The sequence below is a fragment of the Cheilinus undulatus genome, linkage group 21 (genome assembly GCF_018320785.1).
Source record: "Cheilinus undulatus linkage group 21, ASM1832078v1, whole genome shotgun sequence".
NCBI lineage: Eukaryota > Metazoa > Chordata > Actinopteri > Labriformes > Labridae > Cheilinus > Cheilinus undulatus.
Window position 1 is genome coordinate 9,749,658 of NC_054885.1, and position 20,387 is coordinate 9,770,044.

The 20,387-nt window shown below is 38.9% G+C and overlaps 3 protein-coding genes across 3 annotated transcripts in view; 1 reads left to right on the forward strand and 2 right to left on the reverse strand.

The window, feature by feature from the left end:
• bcat2 (branched chain amino-acid transaminase 2, mitochondrial) overlaps nucleotides 1-1,848 on the forward strand; it is a 20,266-nt gene extending 18,418 nt beyond the window's left edge. Inside the window, exon 12 of the mRNA XM_041817288.1 lies at nucleotides 321-1,848. Coding sequence (XP_041673222.1) covers nucleotides 321-362 — 42 coding nt within the window. The 3' untranslated portion in view covers nucleotides 363-1,848. The remainder of the gene's footprint in view (nucleotides 1-320) is intronic.
• Nucleotides 1,849-4,743: 2,895 nt separating this feature from the next.
• On the reverse strand, nucleotides 4,744-14,445 carry ifi35 (interferon-induced protein 35). Its single transcript, XM_041816921.1, has 10 exons — nucleotides 14,352-14,445; nucleotides 14,030-14,060; nucleotides 12,873-12,953; nucleotides 9,723-9,881; nucleotides 9,522-9,638; nucleotides 9,304-9,445; nucleotides 8,030-8,157; nucleotides 7,762-7,945; nucleotides 5,710-5,822; nucleotides 4,744-5,366 (listed from the first exon to the last, which is right to left on the reverse strand). Exons 2-10 carry the CDS (start codon nucleotides 14,042-14,044, stop codon nucleotides 5,160-5,162), a joined length of 1,146 nt encoding a protein of 381 aa, XP_041672855.1. The 5' UTR covers nucleotides 14,045-14,060; nucleotides 14,352-14,445; the 3' UTR covers nucleotides 4,744-5,159.
• Nucleotides 14,446-16,117: 1,672 nt separating this feature from the next.
• rpl27 (ribosomal protein L27) lies at nucleotides 16,118-20,099 on the reverse strand. The gene is made up of 5 exons (XM_041816937.1): nucleotides 20,016-20,099; nucleotides 19,398-19,480; nucleotides 18,916-19,085; nucleotides 16,477-16,587; nucleotides 16,118-16,204 (listed from the first exon to the last, which is right to left on the reverse strand). The coding sequence occupies exons 2-5, from the start codon at nucleotides 19,476-19,478 to the stop codon at nucleotides 16,156-16,158; spliced, it is 411 nt and encodes a 136-aa protein (XP_041672871.1). The 5' UTR covers nucleotides 19,479-19,480; nucleotides 20,016-20,099; the 3' UTR covers nucleotides 16,118-16,155.
• Between the last annotated feature and the right edge of the window lie 288 nt (nucleotides 20,100-20,387).

Here is a 20,387-nt window from a genome sequence, read left to right on the forward strand (position 1 = left end):
AATTCATCCTTGCTAAGTAGTAATGAAGTATGCTAGCTGTATTTCATGAAAGGTTTGTCCAACTACATGCTGTAAATCTAACTCACTAATGGCTCATGTTTCTACAAACTGATGCAGATCCAAAGATTTGTAGATATTTGAAATTGGCCCTGGAAAGAAATAAATCAGTCGACCCCTGATATAATTAATGAAGTTTTCATATAAAACTTCCTACTGTGCAGCTTTAACATTTTCAAAAGCAGCATTTTTAACATTTTTGCTCACATTTCTCTCTCTTTCCTCTCTTTCTTTTTGACTCTTCTGCGTTTGCTTCCACCCAGTACGGACGCAAAGCCAGTGAGTGGGCACCACTGGTCGTCTAAACGGCAGCATTGCACATGCCAGTTTTATCTACAGTTAGTCCCATAATTCCACTTTGGACGACCAGCAGCCCCCTCCTCCTACTCCCCTCCTCTCTCCTCCCAGCACACTAATGCACTCCTGCTTACTCACCAGCCGAGGAGACGGACGCCTCTCTCCGTCGGTCTGCTCGGGTGACTTCTCCACATGAGGCTTTCCATGTGGACTCTCATAGGAAGACGGTTACTGATCGGATGTTAACAGCTTGCTTTGGTGAAGCAGTATTAACAATATGCAACTTTTAACTTAACCTCGAAGTGTGCAATGCAAAGCAGGAAAACAACGGTCCCTGGATGGGTAATGGTTAAAGTTGAATGTTCCTAGTGAGATCTGCAAGTCTAACATGAGGGCATTCAAATCTGTAAGTGAAATTAATTCATCCTTCTGTTTAGATAGATGAATTCCTCTGTGGTCAGTGCTTCAAGCTAAAAGCACAAACATATCCTGGCATTTATGAAAAAGGCACAAACTGACACATTTTATCTGTAGGAGGGGAAGTATTTCTAGTAGTAAAGCCACATATTTGGTGAGTAGGACTTGATTTAGCTGCATTCTGTAGGGTACTGTCTCTTTAATAAATATATTAAAATGTTTTCAGCAGGAAAAAGTACGCTAAAATAACTCGTACTACTTGCAACAACCTGTGGTGTTTTCTCGTAAACATTTGAGCTGTTACGTACAAGTAGTACCCGTAAACGCATCATAGGATATGTTTTTTACTGTCGTGTACATAATGATGAAAGAGTACTGCCGTAGTTATATGGGGCCACGTCACTTTGACACCAGTTTGCACTGACCTTATTCATGTCAGTTATGTATCTGATGAGGACGGAAAACAGCTTTTTAGAGAGGAAAAACGAGCGGATTTTATGTTTTATTGGATTTTGTTCGTGAAGACGTCAACTGCACAAAGATTGAGATTAAAAAGATGAGATCTAAGTGAACCTGAGCACGCACAAATGGTAGCCTCCACGCTGTAAAAGAGATACTGTTGGATGCTGGCAGTGACTCCTGCACTAGTTTGGGTGTAATCATTATGAATACAATGTATAGTAACAAGTAGGTTGTTATTTTAGGATTTTAAATTATATTTTTCTTTTTAGAATGTGAAAATTAGGCCGACTGTCTTCCAAATACTTGACTGTATGGCAGGTGTTGTACTGTACTCTCTGCATCATGTGCTTCCTTTGCTGGTTTCCGCTCTTTGAATGTATTGTCGTTTTTACACATACTTTATATAGGACTGTCCCTCTCTGTCTAAGTGCCTGACCTTGGTTTGTTGGCTTGTTCTCTGTGGATCTTCAGCTACTGTTATGTGTTTTCCAGTTTGTGCACTAGGGGATAGAGCTGGATTCTTCGAGTCATGACAATTTAGATTTTTTGTTTTTTTAATGTGCTGTTACTTTTATTCTGCTGTTACGTTTTTACATTAAACCTGATTTGAGTTCAGTCTCTTGTATTTGTGTTTCATTTATTTCTCTTTCACTAATATCCCCAGCTTTTCTGTAGGTCTGATGGAAGACGAGGTCTCTTACCCATGTGCTGAAAGTTGGAGGAATCTACAGTGGCTTGCAAAAGTATTCATACCCCTTGAACTTTTCAACATTTCTTCACGTTATGACCACAAACTTTTGTTTAAACTATTTTTGGGGGATTTTGCATCATAGATGGACACAAAGTGGCACATAGTTGTGAGGTGGAAGGAAAATTATACATGGATTTCAAGTTTTTTTTTTTTTAATAAATTAAAATCTTAAAAGTGCAGAGTATAAAGGTATTCAGACCCCTGGAGTCTGATACCCATGAATACAATCCAGGTTGACCAATTGCCCTCAGAAGTCCCCTAATTAGTAAATAGAGTCCACCTGTGTGTAATCTCAGTATAAATACAGCTGTTCTGTGAAGGCCTCAGACACAGAGAACATCAGTGAACAAAGAGAGAGTAGCAAGAAGAAAGCCATTGTTGAAACAAAGCCAATTAGGAGCCTTGTTTGTGGTTTGCTAAAAGCCATGTGGGTGACACACCAAACGTGGAAGAAGGTGCTTTGGTCAAATGAGACCAAAACTGAACTTTTTGGCCTAAAAAAGGCGCTATGTGTTGCGGAAAACTAACACTGCACATCACCCTGAACACACCATCCCTGTTGTGAAACATGGGGGTGGCAGCATCATGCTGTGACGCTTTTCCTCAGCCGGGACAGGGAAGCTGGTCAGAGTTGATGGCAACATGGGTGGAGCCAAATACAGGGCATTCTTGGAGGAAAACCTGTTCGAATCGGCAAAAGACTTGAGACTGGGGCGCAGGTTCACCTACAGCAGGATAAAGACCCTAAACATACAGCTAGATCTACAATGGAATGGTCTAGCTTGAAGCATATTCATATGTTAGAATGGCCCAGTCAAAGTGCAGACCTAAATCCCAGTGAGAATCTGTGGCCAGACTTGAAAACTGCTGTTCACAGACGCTCTCCATCAAATGTGACTGAGCTTGAGCTAGTTTGCAAAGAGTAATGAGCAAAAATTTCAGTCTCTAGATGTGCATAGTTAGAGACAAACTCCGAAAGACTTGCAGCTGTAATTGCAACTAAAGTAGACTCTACAAAGTCTATACTCCAGGGGGCTGAATACTTTTGCACACCAAACTTTTCAGATTTTTTTTTGTAAACAATTTTGAAAGCCGTGTATAATTTTCCTTTCACTACACAATTATGCCCAACTTTATGTTGATCTATCACATGAAATCCCCCCAAAAAATATTTACGTTTGCGGTTACAATGTGAAGAAATGTGGAATACTTTTGCAAGCCACTGTAAGTAGTACAAGTCTTCTTGTCAGTAGTGTAGAATATGCTTTTTTATGTTGTGAATTAAAATTGAGATTGTGCGGTACTGTTCTAAACATTGCTATTATGGTGAGAGGTCCTCTTTTCGGCCCATCGCCCTACGGATAATCCTACAACGTAATAAAAAATGTATGTATGCATAACCTGAAATCTCTTACTTTTACACATAACCAAAACAAACAGTACCGTACAGAACTTTACAGCATATCTGAGCAAAAAAAAATAGTCTAAAATGACCCATAAATGTGGTGGGTAAGCCTCCTTAGTAGGATTGACACAACCCTGTTCATGCTCTTGCTGTCCTTGCATATTATCAGGGGCATGGGAAAATATTCTGCTTAAAAAAAGAAAACAATCCCCGACTTTTGAGCCTTGAAAGGGGTGGATATCGCTAGTGAGCATGGCAGAGGGCAGTGTTGCCCAAACTTTTTGTCTGGTGATCCACTTTTTACAAGGTTCAAGCCACTGGGCCCAACCACTTCGTTTTCTGCTCATGGTTGGTGCTAGCTTTTATAACTTTAACTCAGTAACTGGACTCTGGACTCAATCTGGTTCTTACCTGGTACTTTCTGCTTACAAGCCAGGAAGAAACCACCTTGCCTCTGTCACATAGGCCTTCACCAGATGATTGACCTCTTGGGCGCTCAGTAGCTGTCTGGTCAGGAACAATGCGTGTCTTTTTTATAAGCCAAGCATTGCTAACTGTGACTTTAGCTCTTTTGCCAACCAGTGGCTTATATAGCCTCGTTTTGTGTTTTACTATGGTGGAAAGTGTGTAGCCCCCATGTGGCTAAAATGTGTACTACAGAAATAAATGTCAGATTGAACACTAAAGCAAAGAAATTATGAAAATTCATTTGGGGACCCAACTTTGAGAAAGAGTGGCCTAGAGTGCCTGCCAGGCAGGTCATAGGGTTGCCACGAGCCCCTAGTCCTGCCGTGCATGCACCAAGGACCCAAAAACAGCCAGCGGTCTCCAGGCGTATTTCCAGGGGTGGAAAGGCCTGGACAAAAGAGATGCTGACAAACTTGACCTTGGCGTGGGCATCTGTCAACAGCTTGACTCTGCCCTTTGAATTTGGCTAAACCTTTCTTAGTCCAGGTACTTAAAGATCATCCATACTAGAGGGCTTCAACATGTTGTTTCTTGCTATAGAGCAGTGAAATGTACCCACACCTTTTAGGTAAATTTTACCCCTGGATTTGCTGTCTATCTGGGCACAGGTTCGGAGAGTGGAAACCCAGAACAAAGCAGAGCATGTAACAAGGCAGGTCCACAAGACGTGGTCTCCAGTTGTAGCCATTTCAGACCAAGTATCACTTGGCAATTAAACCCGATAAAACATAACAGTTGGTTTTATTTTCTCTAATGCTCTCACAGTAGTTTCGCAACAGACTACTTCCTGGCAAGTACCTGTACTGAAGTATCTGAACTCCACATGGCCTTGTCCCCAACTTTGTAATTTTTTCACTCGCCTCCATAAAAGACAAGCTGTTCTCAATTTCACCTCCAAGTTTATTTGCTCAAAGTCAAGTGTAACAACAACCTTATTAAAGTAGAAACTGTTCTGTCAATTATCTATATGCTAAATGTAAAAATTACTTGGTTAACTGTAATATTGTTACTATAACCCATACTGTTTTTTTCTTGCCAAAGGCATATACATTTAAAACACTAACAGAAAATGCCAGCTTAAGTTCTCCATATCAACAGTAACAGAAATCAGACCAACACTGTTACAAATAAAAAGATAAATGTCATTTAAATGAACTTGTCAAAACCAGGATGTTGATCGCTTTGTGCTCAGTTCCAGCGTGTATTTCCTAAGGTAAAAGGATTCAACTAAAAGACTTCTTAAACAGGCAGTTCCAGCCTTTAAATATGGTACAATAACAGCCTAAAGCAGTTGCAGCACATCTACTCTTCCTCTTTCTTTTCTGAGACGCCCTTAAATATGGCTGAGGCCGTCTGGCCCAGTGGGTTGTAGAGGAAGGCTGTGATTTCTCCTCCACCATTGCTGCCTTTCTGGAAATGGATTTCCAGCAGATCCTGCAGGGCATCTCGCTCCATGATGGGAGGAATTCCTGTCAGCAGCACGGTCCGAGGACAAATGGACGTCTTCGTCTGGAAGGTGGAGGCCACATGAACAAGTCAGACAAAGCAAGGTAATCAATTTTCATACAGTTAAAGTGGGTAACTGTTTTCCAAGTTTTTCACTGCAAGTCAACCAACTTACAAGAACAAATATGCAGCATTACACAAATGCAGTCCCTTTGTTTGTGCTTACTGGTGTTAAAGCTATGGTTGATCTTGGGAGACATGATTTATCAGCAGCTGAAGCAATTTTCACTGTGTAAATAAGTGTAATTGTATCACAAGCTTATGCATGTGGTCTATGTAAAGTAAGACCCCTATCTGGAGGTTTGAAAATATGATGACCGTACCCATACCTCCTCAAAGTACTCACCTTAAGGTTTGTAATGTTTCCGTTGAGAAAAGGAGTCACCCTCACTCTGTGGCTCTTCTTGCCTGGTTGTAGCACCACTTCATGGTACTCGGTGTCTGCTAAACCTCTGGCAACTGATCATACAAGGAGGGTAATGAATAAAACATCGTGTTGAAAAGAGGTGAAGGTACTGAAGCTTCCTTTAACAAACGTATCATATAACTCAGTGGTTCCCAACCTGGGGCCAAGGCACCCCCAGAGAGAGCGCCAAGGATCTTAGAGGGGGCCTGAGGCAATTAGATGATATGAATTTTTTTTTATCATGATTAGAAACATAATGTACAACAGTGTATTTTGGCCAACCTGACAGATAAAAAAGTTAAAGAGAATCTGTTAATTTTTCAGGAAAAAAGTCCAGATTTTGGGGAATTTCAGGGCCCTAAATTTTGACATGAGAAACTTAAAGATTTAAAGTTTTTGAAACTGTAAATATGAACGGTGAAAAGTTAAAAATTTAAAAGAGGCATGCCAGTAGTCGAGTGGTTAAGGCACGTTTCCTGCATGTCTCTCCCCTGTTTCCGACTCTATCCACTGTCCTAACAAATAAAGGCCAAAAATAAATCTTTAAAAAAAAAAAATGCAACTTTATGACTTTCAAAGTCAACAAGACTAGGTAAAAACCTTGTATATGAAAAACCGCAACTATCTGGGATCCCTGTTGAAATGCCAAACTGAGTTGTGTGTTCCGGCAGTGATTGATTTTTGGGATGTGTAGCTGTGCTGTCCCTTATTTCTGTGGGTTGAGAATTGAAGGACCCAAAAAGCCCTGTCAGCAGTAAAGATCTAACCTGACAGACTGTTTCATATGCCCACTGCATGAATATATTTCACATTCATGAGGGAAAGCTCCCATATAAAGTGTCTGGGAAAGGCAAAGACTTTTTCAAAAATTCTCCAAAGGTGACTGGAGGAATGTTCTGTTTGTCAAATTCATGATGGGTCAGTCCAAGTGGCAAATGACATTGTGCCAATGTGCTACTCTTGTGCTGACAGGCAATTGCTGCCAAGGCCAGTCAGGAGATGTGCAAAAACATCTTCTCTGCCAAGATAAGCTGTGAGAGTGACTCTTGTTTCTGCTCTTGTTTTAAAAAGAAATGTGGTCAAGTTTCAATTGAACCACCCCTTTCCTACAGCAACATCTGAGCTAACGGCTACCGCGGCAGCAACCACAGGATACAACAATCGCAAACCTTCTCCAGACCGGGAGAAGAGCAAAAACATCTTTTCTGTCATGAAAAGCTGTCAGTGTTGCTCTCTGCCCTTGTTTTAACAAAGACACGTTGTCCATTTCTGACAAAACTGCCACTGTGCTGATCGCACCAGAAGCAGCCTTTGTATACAACCACTCACATAACAACTAACCCTTTCAACAACTAACATCTTTCACATCATGAAAAGCTTTTAATGTTGTTTTAATTCTTTATTTCACATAGAAACGTGATCCAGTTCTAGTAAAACTCACACAGTGCTAAAGCTATATCAGAGTTAATCACTGCAATTGGAAGCAGCCATTAGCGATGGCTTTGAGTGCTAAACCCCGCCCATAGCGCAACTCTGTATGTATGGCTCTAAAAGTATTGTCGATCACTCAGTTACCCAGTCACTCAGTCACTCAGGGACATACAGACCCATGTGTAGGGCTGACCTCAACGGTCAGCACAAAATTTTTATTTTTTTTCTTGTAAATTAATGACTTTAAAGCTTGAGAATTTCAAGGGTTTTTTGTCGGGAATAAGTATATGTAGGCCAATTTTGTGGAGATTTTGTCAATGAAAGCTATTAAAATGGATGTGTAATTTTTCCAAGTGGGTCCTGGTTGAGCTTAGCTTTTCTTAGATATGAGCAGGGAGGGGGTCCTGAGAAAAAAGGTTTAGAACCACTGATATATCTTGTTATAAGACAGGTAAGTGTATATTTGTATTTTTCCCTAAAGAATTTAAAGTCTGTAAAGTCTAAAAGTGATCTGCTACATTATTCTATTCAGTATTCAGGCATTAAAAAGTGATTTCTTACAGTCTGCCTTCAGGAAGGTGAGAACCACGTTCCCAGAGTCGGTTAGAAATTCCCGGTCATCCACCTCTCCGCCTCCATTCTTAGTCTTGGAGAAGTGAATCTCCAGCTTGTTTAGCAGTGTGTCAGTGTCCATCTTGGGCAGGTTGGAGATCAAAATGCGTTTAGGACACACCTCCGACTTTATCTGCAGGATCAACAGGCATGGATCACTCGTGAGAAATTAAACTGACGCTGACGTGACTCAAAGAGGATGGGGAAACAATCATACCTCCACCAGCTCAGGCAGCATCAGCTGGATTGGCCTGGCCTCCACAGTGATGCTGCATTCTGTGCACTCCTTGCAATCTTCATTCAGGTTCACCTTATGCTTCCCCATTTCCAGAATCTTTTTGGCAACTGAAGGAATAAAGAGTGAATCAGTGCTACACAAATATCAGCCACATAGATAATGAACCATAGAAACACAGTCCATTTACATTTACCCAGTAGCAAAACACCTGAATTTCAGACTTGGAATACTTATTTTGTTTTTTATGATAAGGGCAAAAACAGTCTAAGGCCTGAAGGACACTTTTGATGATGGGGCAAAGGAGCAGGTGCATTCTTAGCTCTCTGCCTCTGTATGTTCATGAAAAAATACACTTATGGAACCAAAACCAAAACTAGGGTTGCAAGCAGCACTGAAGGGCCCTCACACCTGCACATGTTGGGGTGTGTGGCAACTGCAGGTGTGGAAAAAATAATCCAAGGACTCTCTTTAAATTAAAAAAAATAGCTTCTTCGTTTTGTATATGAGGTAGTACTGGTTGTCAACACTAGGTGGCAATGTGACAAAGAAAGATGCTGGCATTTAAATGAACAGAGGAGTGACCCTGATCTAACATGTGATGTGAAGCAAATCAAATGTTTCATAATAAAATTAGGCCAACGTCCTGTGTTAAATGGTGAGATTTCAAAATAATCGCCATCAGCTATGAGGCATCTTTTGTTTAATTTGAGCTTGGTAGGTTCAACTCAGTAAGAGGGATAAAGACATGGCCCAATTGTGTCACTTTATGTTGCCAGTGCATGGAGGTGCTACAGCAAAACGATAAAATTCACCTTTGAATGGATAGAAAGGCAGACTCTGATCATACAGGGGTAATTTAAAGCAATCAGATGTTTCATATTATAATTAGGCCAACTTCCTGTGTTATATGAACAAGCATGTCTTTGGTGGTGGGAGGATGCCAGAGTACCCAGAGGGAAACCACGTATGCATGGAGAACATGCAAACTCTGCACAGAAAGGCCCTGACCGGGACGCAAACCAGGAACCATCATGCTGTGATGCAACAGCGCTAACCTCTGTGCTGCCATGCAGTCCATCTCTAGATTATGTATCAGTAATATGGGAGAAAATATCAAACTGATGCACCCTTCATGTAAAGAAAAAGTCACATTTTGGCACCTCTCCCCACAGATTTAGCATTGTAAAGCCTTTCAAACCAGATAAGCTGCAGGGAATGAAAACACACTGACAGCAGCTTCCAGACAAACTCACCAACTTCTTCTTCAAACGTAACTAGAGCTGTCCCCCCATCCATCGGGTAAACTATGTGTGGTTTCATCTCAAACTGTGTGTCGCCTTCCTTCCCTGTCAGCCCGGTGAAGATGACTTTCTTCTCCGGTACGGCGGCGAACAACTAAAATCAGAAGCAGCTTATTTTAATAGATATGTCCATAAAACTGCAGCGTGTATGGGAAGGGAGATGGACGTACCTCAGCCTGCTGTTGAAGCTCCTCGCATTTCCCCTCTTCCTCCTGCAGGGCTGCTTCCACTTCCTCGATCTGCTTCATCAGTTTGGCATCTTCCTCTTCCAGTGATTTTAGCTTCATCTAGAGGACAGAAAAAAAGTGGACTCAGGACACTGCAGCTCCTGCAATAGCTTAAAAAAGGAGAGCCTATTATGACCTTCTTACTTCTTCATTAGCGAGCTGATCCTCATAGTTTTTCTTATCCTTTTTCAGCTCCTCTGTCAGTTTTTCCGAGCATTCCTTGAACTTTTTAGTGTTCTCGCACTGGTCATCTCTGCAGGAGGCTATATGCTTCTGGTCCTTCAGCAGCACCTCATATTGTTCCTGTGCACAAAAAAAGCAGACTCTACAGACAGTGCCTTATGGTCACTTGGAGTTTGGGGAAAAAAAACTCCACATAAAAAGCCAAGCGGGCTTTCAGGTGTGTTGCACTGAGGAGAGGCTTCCATCTAGCTACTCTGCCATAAAGCCCAGATCAGAGGGCTGCAGTGATGGCTGTCCTTCTGGGATTTTTGTCCCATCTCCACACAGGAGCTCAGTCAGAGTGACCATCGAGTCTGTGGTCACCTCTCTTACTAAGGCCCTTCTCCCGACTGCTCAGTTTGACCAGGCAACCAGCTCATTGAAGAGTCCTATTTGCACCAAACTTCTTCCATTTGAGAATTATGGAGGCCACTGTGCTCTTGGGAACCTTCAATGCAGGGCAGTTCCTTTGACCTCATGGCTTGATATTTCCTGATAGGCACTGTCAGCTGTGAGGCCTTCTATAGAGGTGTGAGCCTTTTTAAATCCTGTCTAATCAATCTTATTTAAAACAGGTGGACTCCAATCAAGGTGTAGAAAAATCTCAGCAAATATCCAGAGAGATGGGAGAGACCAGAGCTACTGTAAGTTCAAGTGTTGTTGCAAAGGATCTGAATACTTATGCAAATGTGATATTTCCTATTTTTATTTGTAATAAATTTGCAAAATAATCTGTTTTTACTTTTTCAATAATGGGAGTAGATTGATGACAAAAAAAATTATAATTTAAAGTTTAACATCAGGGCACAACATAACATTTAAAAAGTGAGAGGGCTCTGACTACTTCCTGAATACATGGTATTTCCTTATTGCACAGTCCCAGTGAATAGCATCATTTCAAGAGGATTTCAACTGCAGGACTTGGTCAAGGCAAACAGCCTCATCTGGTATATGTAGTTGGCTATTTTTGAGTTTATAATGCCATAAATTTATGTTTTGGCATTATAAAATCAAAAATAGCCAACTGCATGGGAGAAAAAAGTGCTAAATTGATTAGAGTAAAATTTATTTTTTTCTCAAATAAATTTAGCACTTTTTCAAATAAGAAATTTTGAGTTTTTTTCCTCATAAATCTACAACTTTTTAATCTAAAAAAATCCAGTTTTTTCCCCTCAAGAATGAACAGAACCTCTTCGTTTAAGAGTAGCTCTACTACACCATCACATGTCTCTAATATTTCCCTCTTGGTTTTCAACATCAACATTTTACATGCTGCACAAAATATGACACATTTTTATGTAAACGTGAATACTGTTTTTATGTTCCCAAAAAACAGGAGACACTTTTTCTAATCAATGCACTTTAAATCATATACAGTATATTTTAAAGATTTTATATTGTTAATTCATTCTGCAGTTTTTGATTTTTGGTTACCACAAAGTTGAAATCACTGATTTCATGTTAAGACTTTATTGTTCATGCATACATTAGCCCATCCCAGGTTCAGACAAAACACCACTGAGCTATTCATCCACCAGTGTGGCTAGGAAATTAATCAAAATGTAAATTTAATTTTAATATCATTAAATTTTCAAATAGCAGAAGATGCAGTATTTCTTCAATGTAAAATTTGTCAAAATACTAATAGTTTTTGAGGCAGAGTTCTTATGCTCTACACATTCATTTTTCCTAAAACACTGCCAAAAATCCTTCTTCCTTATCTTTGTGTTTGTCTTATAAAAAAGAAAACATAAAATCATCATTCCCTTGAATACAATCCATTTTGAATTTACAATGAGTCAAAATAATCACAGTAAGTTTTTTTTAAGAATTGTTGATTTAATCAACCAAATATTGTTACACTATAGAATGATTTTGCTTGTTTGTAGACAAATTCATATGATGACGAATTTTAAAAATTATTGCATATTAAGTCAAAATATTAGGAAAAAAAATTGCAATTCAATACACAGACATTGGTCTATACCAGTGGAGTTGCAGTGCCTGAAGAAGTGGCTACTCTCTTAATTTATCCCCTACATCTTTAGCGCTGCCCTGTTTATTAAAAACATGTGAAAGCATCTTGAATATTTAGCTGAACTAATACTGGGCCTTTAGTTATTACTTAACCTCTGCTGCTGCAGGAAGTACGGATCATTATGCAACTAACAGTCAATGAGGAGCAGGTTTTACCATCACAACTGGCCTGCTGTCAACTCAATGATTATGCATTTAAATACATTTTTCCATATTTTGTTGTGGGTAATGTGTTACAAAGCAATGCAGTAGTCCTCTCAGAGTATTTTGTGTTGCCTTTGCCATCCTAAGAGAGTGCATTCTCTTAATGCAGACTGAAAAACAAGTTGGTTTCTCCATTTACCTGCATATACCCTACACTACACTACTATTGATGACCACATTTACCCAAAGAACTACATGGAATATTTAAATGTGACTGCTCACTTATTGCCTCCTATATGAGAAATATCACCCAAAATCTCAATACAAGGTGTAAATTACAGAAATGAACAATAAATCTACATCAAAATTGTAATATCAGATGTTTTTGAAACTCATCTTAAGCCATTGTACTGCAAAAAAATGTACTATTCTGTTAATTTAAAGTTTCTTCATTCCTCTATGTTGATATAATTTGCTAGTTATGAAAACATATGGGGCTTTTTAAGAAGCTTGAACTCAGAAGAGAGTCAATGGGTCCTTCATAAAGAGTTTTTGGACTATGAAGTTCTACTTCCCCACTATTTTATGCACATTTGTATGCCCTTTTATATTATAAATATACCTTACCTTATCATTTAAAATAATTTTAGACACATACTTCGTATTTTTTGCTCATATATACAATATCTAAATGCCCTTTGGAGCAAGAGGCCCCTGGGAACATCTGACTTTGACCTGTGGTAAACCCACATATGAAAATACATCTACATGTTTTTATTAGTACTGCTCTTCATATGTTCTGATTTTTGAATGTGAACTTTCTTTCTCCATCTGATGTCAGTTAAGAATAATCAAAGACTATGCCAAAATAAATGATGGCTAATGCTTTACTTTGTATTTCTCTGTCAAAGCCTTGATCCCCTCCAGGCTGTCCTCTGGTGGCTGTGTGCCCACCACCACCAGGGAGAAATCCTGAAAAACAGAACAGTGACAATGATTCTCAGTGAATAAATTATCTTATTTTCTATTTTAATGTTAATGATCAATCAGAGGGACAGTATTGAAGCAGAGACTTTAAACATGATAGAAAATTCTGTGCGGATCAGTTTCATATAGAAATAAAAAATAAATGTTTATAGGTTAATGGATTAATTCAGAGGTGTTCTTTTTCCCCTGAGGGCCACATACAAATAAAGATGGTGGGGCCACCTTAAGGATATCAAAGCTAGTAAAACCAATTTTATGATGGTTAAAATATGCTCAGTGACTGGGTATGCTTTAATGGCTGGTTAATGGCTGGCTAGCCAAATATGCAGTCATGTTAAGGATTTTAGCGGGCCAATCAGATTTCAGGGAGCCCTGGTCAGCCGTGGCTACACCCCTAAAACACCATCAGTACTACTATTAGCCTCTGTAATCCACCAGGGCATTGTAAGTCACAGTTATCGTTATTATTTGTGTTGTCGATATGTTTATCATTTACAGTGTTGTCTTAATTTAATTTAAAAAAAAAAACTTAAATCTTAAATAAATTCTTCCTGTCAAAATGTTTGTTTACAAACTAGCATGGTAGCTTTGCCTTTTGCTTAAACCAATAAGTCCAATACAGTCAAGCACAAGTTTCAGGTTCAAATGCAGGCCATATTTCATTTGATTTTTAGAACTTGCTGTGGGCCAATCAAAAATGGTAGTTTGGACACCCCTGGATTAACTGATTATGTAATGGCCTATAAGTTGATTTGTTTTTTCAACAACACAAAAAAGCCTATGGTTTTACTGCCAGAGGACAAAATGAAACAAAAAGTATGTGCAGAGGCAAAACCTAAATAGTAAGTGTGTTTGGCCTTGAAAAAGATTCAAAGAAAAAAGGGATTATCCTTAAAATATTGATTAGCCAATCATTAATCGCAAGAACTGTAAACATTTGTCTCAAAGTGAAAATGAAACAACATTTAAACCCACGGAGAAAGCATTTCTATTATGTGACACTCATTTTTAAAAACATAATAAAGAATATGACATAAAGAATAAGCCAAATGAAGTCTCACCTCCTCTGAAGACATTCTGTTGTCAACGTATCTGGAATAATTAAAAAATATTAATATTAATATCTAAAATGTGAAGCCAGTGTCTTAAAAGTGTCTTGTTTTTAGAAGAAAACACTTTCAAAACTGTTTCATCGACACTCTGACGCCGGATAGACTCAACATCTTCAAGTAGGCCTACGACAAAACCACTTCAAAAAGATCGCTTTTAGGCCTACATTAACGCTAACTTTAAACTTTTATGTAAACTTTCGCTGTCTTGATATTTTTAACCCAGTAAAGTATGTTTAGTTTTTTTTTAAGAAGCAGTCGAACAACAACTCACCTTCTCCAATCGACAAATAATGCTGAAGTCACATTGATTCTTTCAGTTTCTCTTTCCCAGTAATCCAAGTGGCTCTCTACGGATCACCTTCTCCATTAGGGGGCGCTCCGGTAAGCTATGTGGATGTTGCCTTTAGGTGCTGTAGGACATTTACGTTTTGGTGGTGCAACCACGGTAATTCCATAAACTTAATATGAAATAATGTGATTTGGATGCATCTCAGTGAATTAGAATATCATGGAAGAAGTTAAATCCAAGTAGTTAAATTAAAAAAAGAGAATCGTCCATTTAATCCAGATTCATCACACACAAAGTTAAATGTTTCTTTTCTTTTTTTTTTTTTTTAACTCTTGATGATGGCTTGCAGGTCATACATATCAAAAATTCCCAATCTAAAAATCTAAGAATATCACAAAACATCGGTCAAAATTTAGGATTTATAATACAAAAATGTCAACATTCAAGAAAAAGATGCTCATTTATACACTCAGTAATTGATTGGCGCTCCTTCTGCACAAATTACTGCATCTATGTGACATGGTCTACACACTACTGGGGTGTTAGAAAGCCCAGGTTGTGCTGATAGCAGCCTTCAGCTCCTCTGGATTGTTGTCTTGTATGGAGTTACTATTGTTGCAAATTTATTTGCAAATGCCTAAAGAGTTTTGTACACAAATCTGCAAATGTGTAGATAGATTTGCAAAAGTATACACAAATGTGCAAATGTGTACACAGATGTGCAAATGTGTGCAGATCCGCAAATGCGTGCAGAGATATAGTCAAAGAAAACAATGGTATATTATGATGTAAATAAGCTTTGTAGAGTAGTATTCCATGTAAAGTTCACATTAAGTACTGAGTAGATAGTATTTACTTAGATTTATTGAACCAGCAAAGCCTCATAGAGACTAATCTATTAAAAGAGTGTCCTGGTCAAGACAGGCAGCAGTAAATTCAGAGTTGCAGACATGAAACATTAAAACACTGATCAACCAATCCAAATTCACATCTAAGAGTCATCAGTAAAAACATCGACATCCTGATGCATCTTCCTCTAATGCATTTAATCTACTTTTAAAACAATTTAAAGAGACCAGCTCCCAAAGAGTTAAATTTTTCTGCAGAAGATTCAGCAGGAGTGGCATACCTGAAACTCCTTATACCCTTTTCAAGACGGGCTTTGGGCACAGATTGCAATAATAAATTTTGTAATTGAGTTAAAGCAAAGACTGTGGCTTCCAGAACTTTTCACATGAGCAAAATCACACAAGTATGAAGGTGCAACTCTAGCAAAGCCTTATAAAAGATATGCACATCATTTAGCCTGTGTCAAGTCAGAGAAGCCCAACCAACTTTATCATACACAAAACAATGAGTTAAGGACAAAACCTTAGCTCCTTTATTTCAAATATTACATTTCACCTCATATACCTAAAAATCCAATGTGACTAAAAACTGGGAGTATAACTAAGATGCATCATGGTGGTAATGTCTAGCCCAAGATATATATATATTGATATCATTGTTCTGCAATTATCATGAACATCTCACGCTCAAGATTATTGGAAAACTAGTATGAAAGGTTCAAACCATCCCACACTGATATCTATTGAAGCATGGAGTTTATTTACTCATAGTATTTTTGTAAACCAGAGGAAGGATGCAGCTGAGAGTGGTGTCAGTGCAGTAAACTTGGCTGAACATCTTTCAACATTTTCTCCTACAGAGCTCAAAATATAAATAGAATAAAGAGTCAGCAGTCAAAATCCACTTTATAAACATTTATTTGTGAAAGCAACTGAAGTTAGAATCTGAGCTTCTGGAAGAACCACTTGTTCTTGCCCGTCTTGTACCTGGAAAACAGAAGAACTAGAATTAGAACATTTCCTCCAACAGTGACAATACAGATCAGACAACTCCACTCAACAAACCCAGAAAAACAAAGGTGGTAAACTTTGTAAGTAGGACAGATCACATCTTTATGATAGATGTAGGATGGATCACATGGCCAATGGAATTTGATGAAAGCCAATATTTTTGGTTAATGGATTATAAAGACTACTGGCAACTTCATCTGCAACTATATTAATAAAAACACAGCATGCACTCTAACAGCAAGACTCACCTCTCCTCAAACTTGACCTTGGCCTCTCGCCTGGCTTTGCGTTTGAGAGCAGGATCTCTGAAGACATCCTTGTTGACAACAGTTTTGTCCAGAGGGATATCAACAGAGTATCTGAAGGAAAAACAAAAATTTGTTTTAATGCTTCATTTTCCAAAGAAAGATTTGTTGATCAGACTGGATTCACAGACTGCTCCCTATCTGTATAAGCAGTCATGTACATAGGCTCTAGTAATGTGATTGGACAGGTACATTAGCACCACCTTAAGGTCTTACGGCACGCTCAAATCAGTTACTCTGTACTGTGCCAAAGCATGACTGCCTCTCCTCCCCCTGTCCCACTCTGGCCTGCACTAACTACATTAAGCGCAACCGGGACAGTGTTTCGAGAAACAATCGCAGTCAGCACAATGGAGAAAAAAGGCATTAGGGGGGCAACTTTGCTCACTTTGTGGCATACTGGTCTGACACAGCCCTCTCTAAAGCTTAACCATTGTTTAAAATGATCAAGGGGAACGGTTGGAGCTATCATACACCACATGCAAGCTCTGTACCCGCGCTGTGTGCATGAACAATCGCACCATGTGTGTGAAGCCAGTATGGAGCACTTGCATGAGTCAAACTGGACTTGTCTGTATGAATACACCCCAGTATACAAGCAGCTGAAGACATCTAAAGAAACCCGTAACTATCAGCATCAAGGAATTCTGAGCAATTGACTTAAAACTTTTAATGCAAAATACCCACCACCTTTCTTACAGTTTTATGGACAGTGCTTCTTTCAAATGCCTCCTTGTAAATACTTAAAATCTTATAATTGTGTTTTTAGTTGATCTTTTTCCTGCTTGACTCAGAGTAACATAACACTGCTCTATGTTACCAATGTCACAAAGCATCATCTCCTACGCAGCTGATCTGTGAAAAATTTAAGACACAAAAATCTTAGCTTCTTGCTTGTCTAGACAAAATAAAAATGAGCTATGTTCAAACAAAAAAGCTAATTTTCAACAACACTTTATGAAATGGCTTCATTAATTCACTTAGCACAACTGCAACAACTTTATTTCAGAGAAGACTCAACAAAACTGGTTCTGAACTCAATACAGCAACCTCAAAATAAAGCAAAGATTTAATAATTCATGCAACAAACTTGTTAACTTCCAACTGTTTCACAACTTCTGGTAATTTGTCCGTCTATATTCACATCAATGTTGTTTTAAATTGATATGACTCTACACTTGGTTTCTGTATTATAATGGCAAAACTGATTCAGACAGAATCAAGCAAGTTTTGTTAAAAGTGTTTCTTCACTCAGATATACAAAACAGACCACAGACAGTCACGACCTTTAGAGGATTTCATAGAGGTTTTTCATATTTTGATTTTGACAATAGTGTTGGAGGAATCCTAAGTATTTTCCTGTTCTTTCTGTACACTTTTCTCAACTATCAGTACCTTTAATCCTAAATCCTCCTGATCAATGACACAAAGCCGTTCCTATTTGGCTTTAAACAACAAGTTCGACCAATAGTTTTAAGATATAACTTGCATCACTACAGCAGAGATCCAAACATTGTCACGTTAACCTCCAGAATAGCATGCAAGGAATTTCTGACTCCAGGCATCCCTAATGTTCTTAACCTTACTCCCTTATTGACACTGAGTATTTCACTGCAGTGCAAAAGGATATTAAGCAGCCTTTAGCAACCATTTTCCCTGTCAAGGCACCCCTTTTTTTTCACTTAAATCATCTCTATCAAAAAGAAGAAATAAGGGAGTGCAGATGGTCGAGTGGTTTAAGGCGCTACCCATGTATGCGGGCCCATGTTACCGCATGTCTCTCCCAACTCTCTTCCCTGTTTCCGAGTCTATCCACTGTCCTTACTCTATCAAATAAAGGCATGGAAAGGCCTAAAAATAAATCCTTAAAAAAAAGGAAGAAATAACACATTGTACTTCCCTATGTCTTCTGATGGGTTTATGCAGTAATAGAATAAATAAGTGACACTAGAAGGCAAAATCATTTAAAGGCCTTTGATGAAATGTGCTGTGGTTGTGTAGACCCCAAAAACATACTATCACCGTTTCTCACTCCCTGAAGGCGTGCCCAAACTGAAAAACTTCACGACCTCTCCACTGACATGATTTCAGAAGCATATCAGACAATTTTGATCATTTGTTTACGGAAGGCTCATGAGCTACACATTCGTGATAATTCATGGTTACATATTAAGTATTCTGAAGGCACCCCTGTTGAGAAAGGCTGATATAAGGTATTCTACAAAATATAAATCATGTTTCATTGTCTTCTGATGTATATTTTAAAGGTGATCAAGCAATGACAAACAAATGCGACCCCAAGCATCTCAAAACTACCTAGTATTCCATGATGATGGTAGGGTTTCACTTCACAGAAATAACACCGAGTCTGCTGACACTTACCTGGTGGGCATGAGGTGGTTGTAGTTGAACACCTTGACAAAGGCCTTGATCTTGGACCTCTTGGCAATCTTCTTCTTGCCCATGGTTGTGGTCACTTTACGGGGGTAGCGGTCGATGCCTGCGACCAGAGCGTGGCTGTAGGGGCGGTCGGTTGTGCCATCATCAATGTTCTGCAACAGAGACAGGCATTTAAAAGGGAACGTGATATCAGACAGGCCATAACCAACAGATAAACAGCTGATACAGCATAAGTTGCATAGATTGACATTACTTATAAAGCCACCTATGAACACCTAAATTTCTATTGTTAGTATAATGGGGAATACACTGACTGCATTGAAAACAGGACAGATACTGTGAGGGCTGTGGTAGCAAATGATCAGACAAGTCTAAAAACCTTAAGACATGATGTAAATGTTTTAATCTATTATTATTTCTCGATAAGTGCAGCAGCTAAAAACATCCACGTAGGTGTGTTTTACCTTGACGATGACAGCTTTGCGGCCGGCGTAACGTCCAGCAAGGACCATCACCACCTTCCCAGGCTTCATAAACTTGCCCATGTCTGCCAATAGGAGGAAAAAAAATCAGTCATTTATTAGCGGATAAAATCATTTCCTCTAACAGCAGCATTACTGACGATAACTGCGCTACACTGGTACTGAGTGGAGCACGAATTTCCACGTTAGCCGGCTAAGTTAGCATTACCAACAGCTAGCTGGAGGTAGCTTGTCAACATTTGGGGTTTCAAAGAAACACTTAGTCTTTCCAAGCATTTACAGCATTGCTACCATACGCTTCTTTAAAGTAAAACCTTTATTCACTATTCCCAACAGTAACTATAAAAGTAGCAGCATTCGTGTTTCATTCTTAAACTATGCGTCTCTATCATGGAAGCTGCCATGTTGAAACAGAAGCTACGGGGAAGAAGCCCCACATAAAATTGTTCATTTTTACCACTCAAAGTCCAAAATACACAAAACTAGCATGAACATCTTAGTTAAGGGAGATGTTGGCATCGATATGGGGTGATAACTGAATATAAATAAGCAAGGTTTGGTGCGATGGACGAAGATTGAATCTAGGGAAATTTCACTCACTGATGCTGTTCTGTGGCCACCGCTAACAGGAAAGGAAGTGCTACATCTTTGTACGAACTTTGACACTGCTGCGTAAGACGTCACATCCGGTTTAAGTTTCTCGTCGTCTTAAACTTTTTTAAATCAGATTTTTTTTTCGTTTTGTATTAAATTGTGAATTCACATTGCAAACCTTCATTTATTGCCAGGATGATCTTCAAATAATTTTGATACAAAAAATTATTTACCTACGTGTTCTAATTTAATGTACTGTTTTCAAACAAGTACATCATCTTGTTTAATCATCATATGATTGGACCATAAAATAAACTTGATGTACTAGCTTAGTGACATTTTTGAATGTGGCAGGTGGTTAAAAGTGCAGTTTGTAAA

What these genes read in the sequence shown, in the direction of transcription:
- ifi35 (XM_041816921.1), bottom strand. An exon ending in TACGTTTGAAGAAGAAGTTG is followed by an intron (nt 8,158 to 9,303) that starts GTGAGTTTGTCT and finishes TTATTCCTTCAG; the next exon opens with TTGCCAAAAAGATTCTGGAA. An exon ending in GAAACATTACAAACCTTAAG is followed by an intron (nt 5,367 to 5,709) that starts GTGAGTACTTTG and finishes TCCACCTTCCAG; the next exon opens with ACGAAGACGTCCATTTGTCC.
- rpl27 (XM_041816937.1), bottom strand. Translation starts at nt 19,478, where the DNA reads ATGGGCAAGTTTATGAAGCCTGGGAAGGTGGTGATGGTCCTTGCTGGA. An exon ending in AACCACCTCATGCCCACCAG is followed by an intron (nt 16,588 to 18,915) that starts GTAAGTGTCAGC and finishes TTTTTCCTTCAG; the next exon opens with ATACTCTGTTGATATCCCTC. An exon ending in AAGGTCAAGTTTGAGGAGAG is followed by an intron (nt 16,205 to 16,476) that starts GTGAGTCTTGCT and finishes TCTGTTTTCCAG; the next exon opens with GTACAAGACGGGCAAGAACA.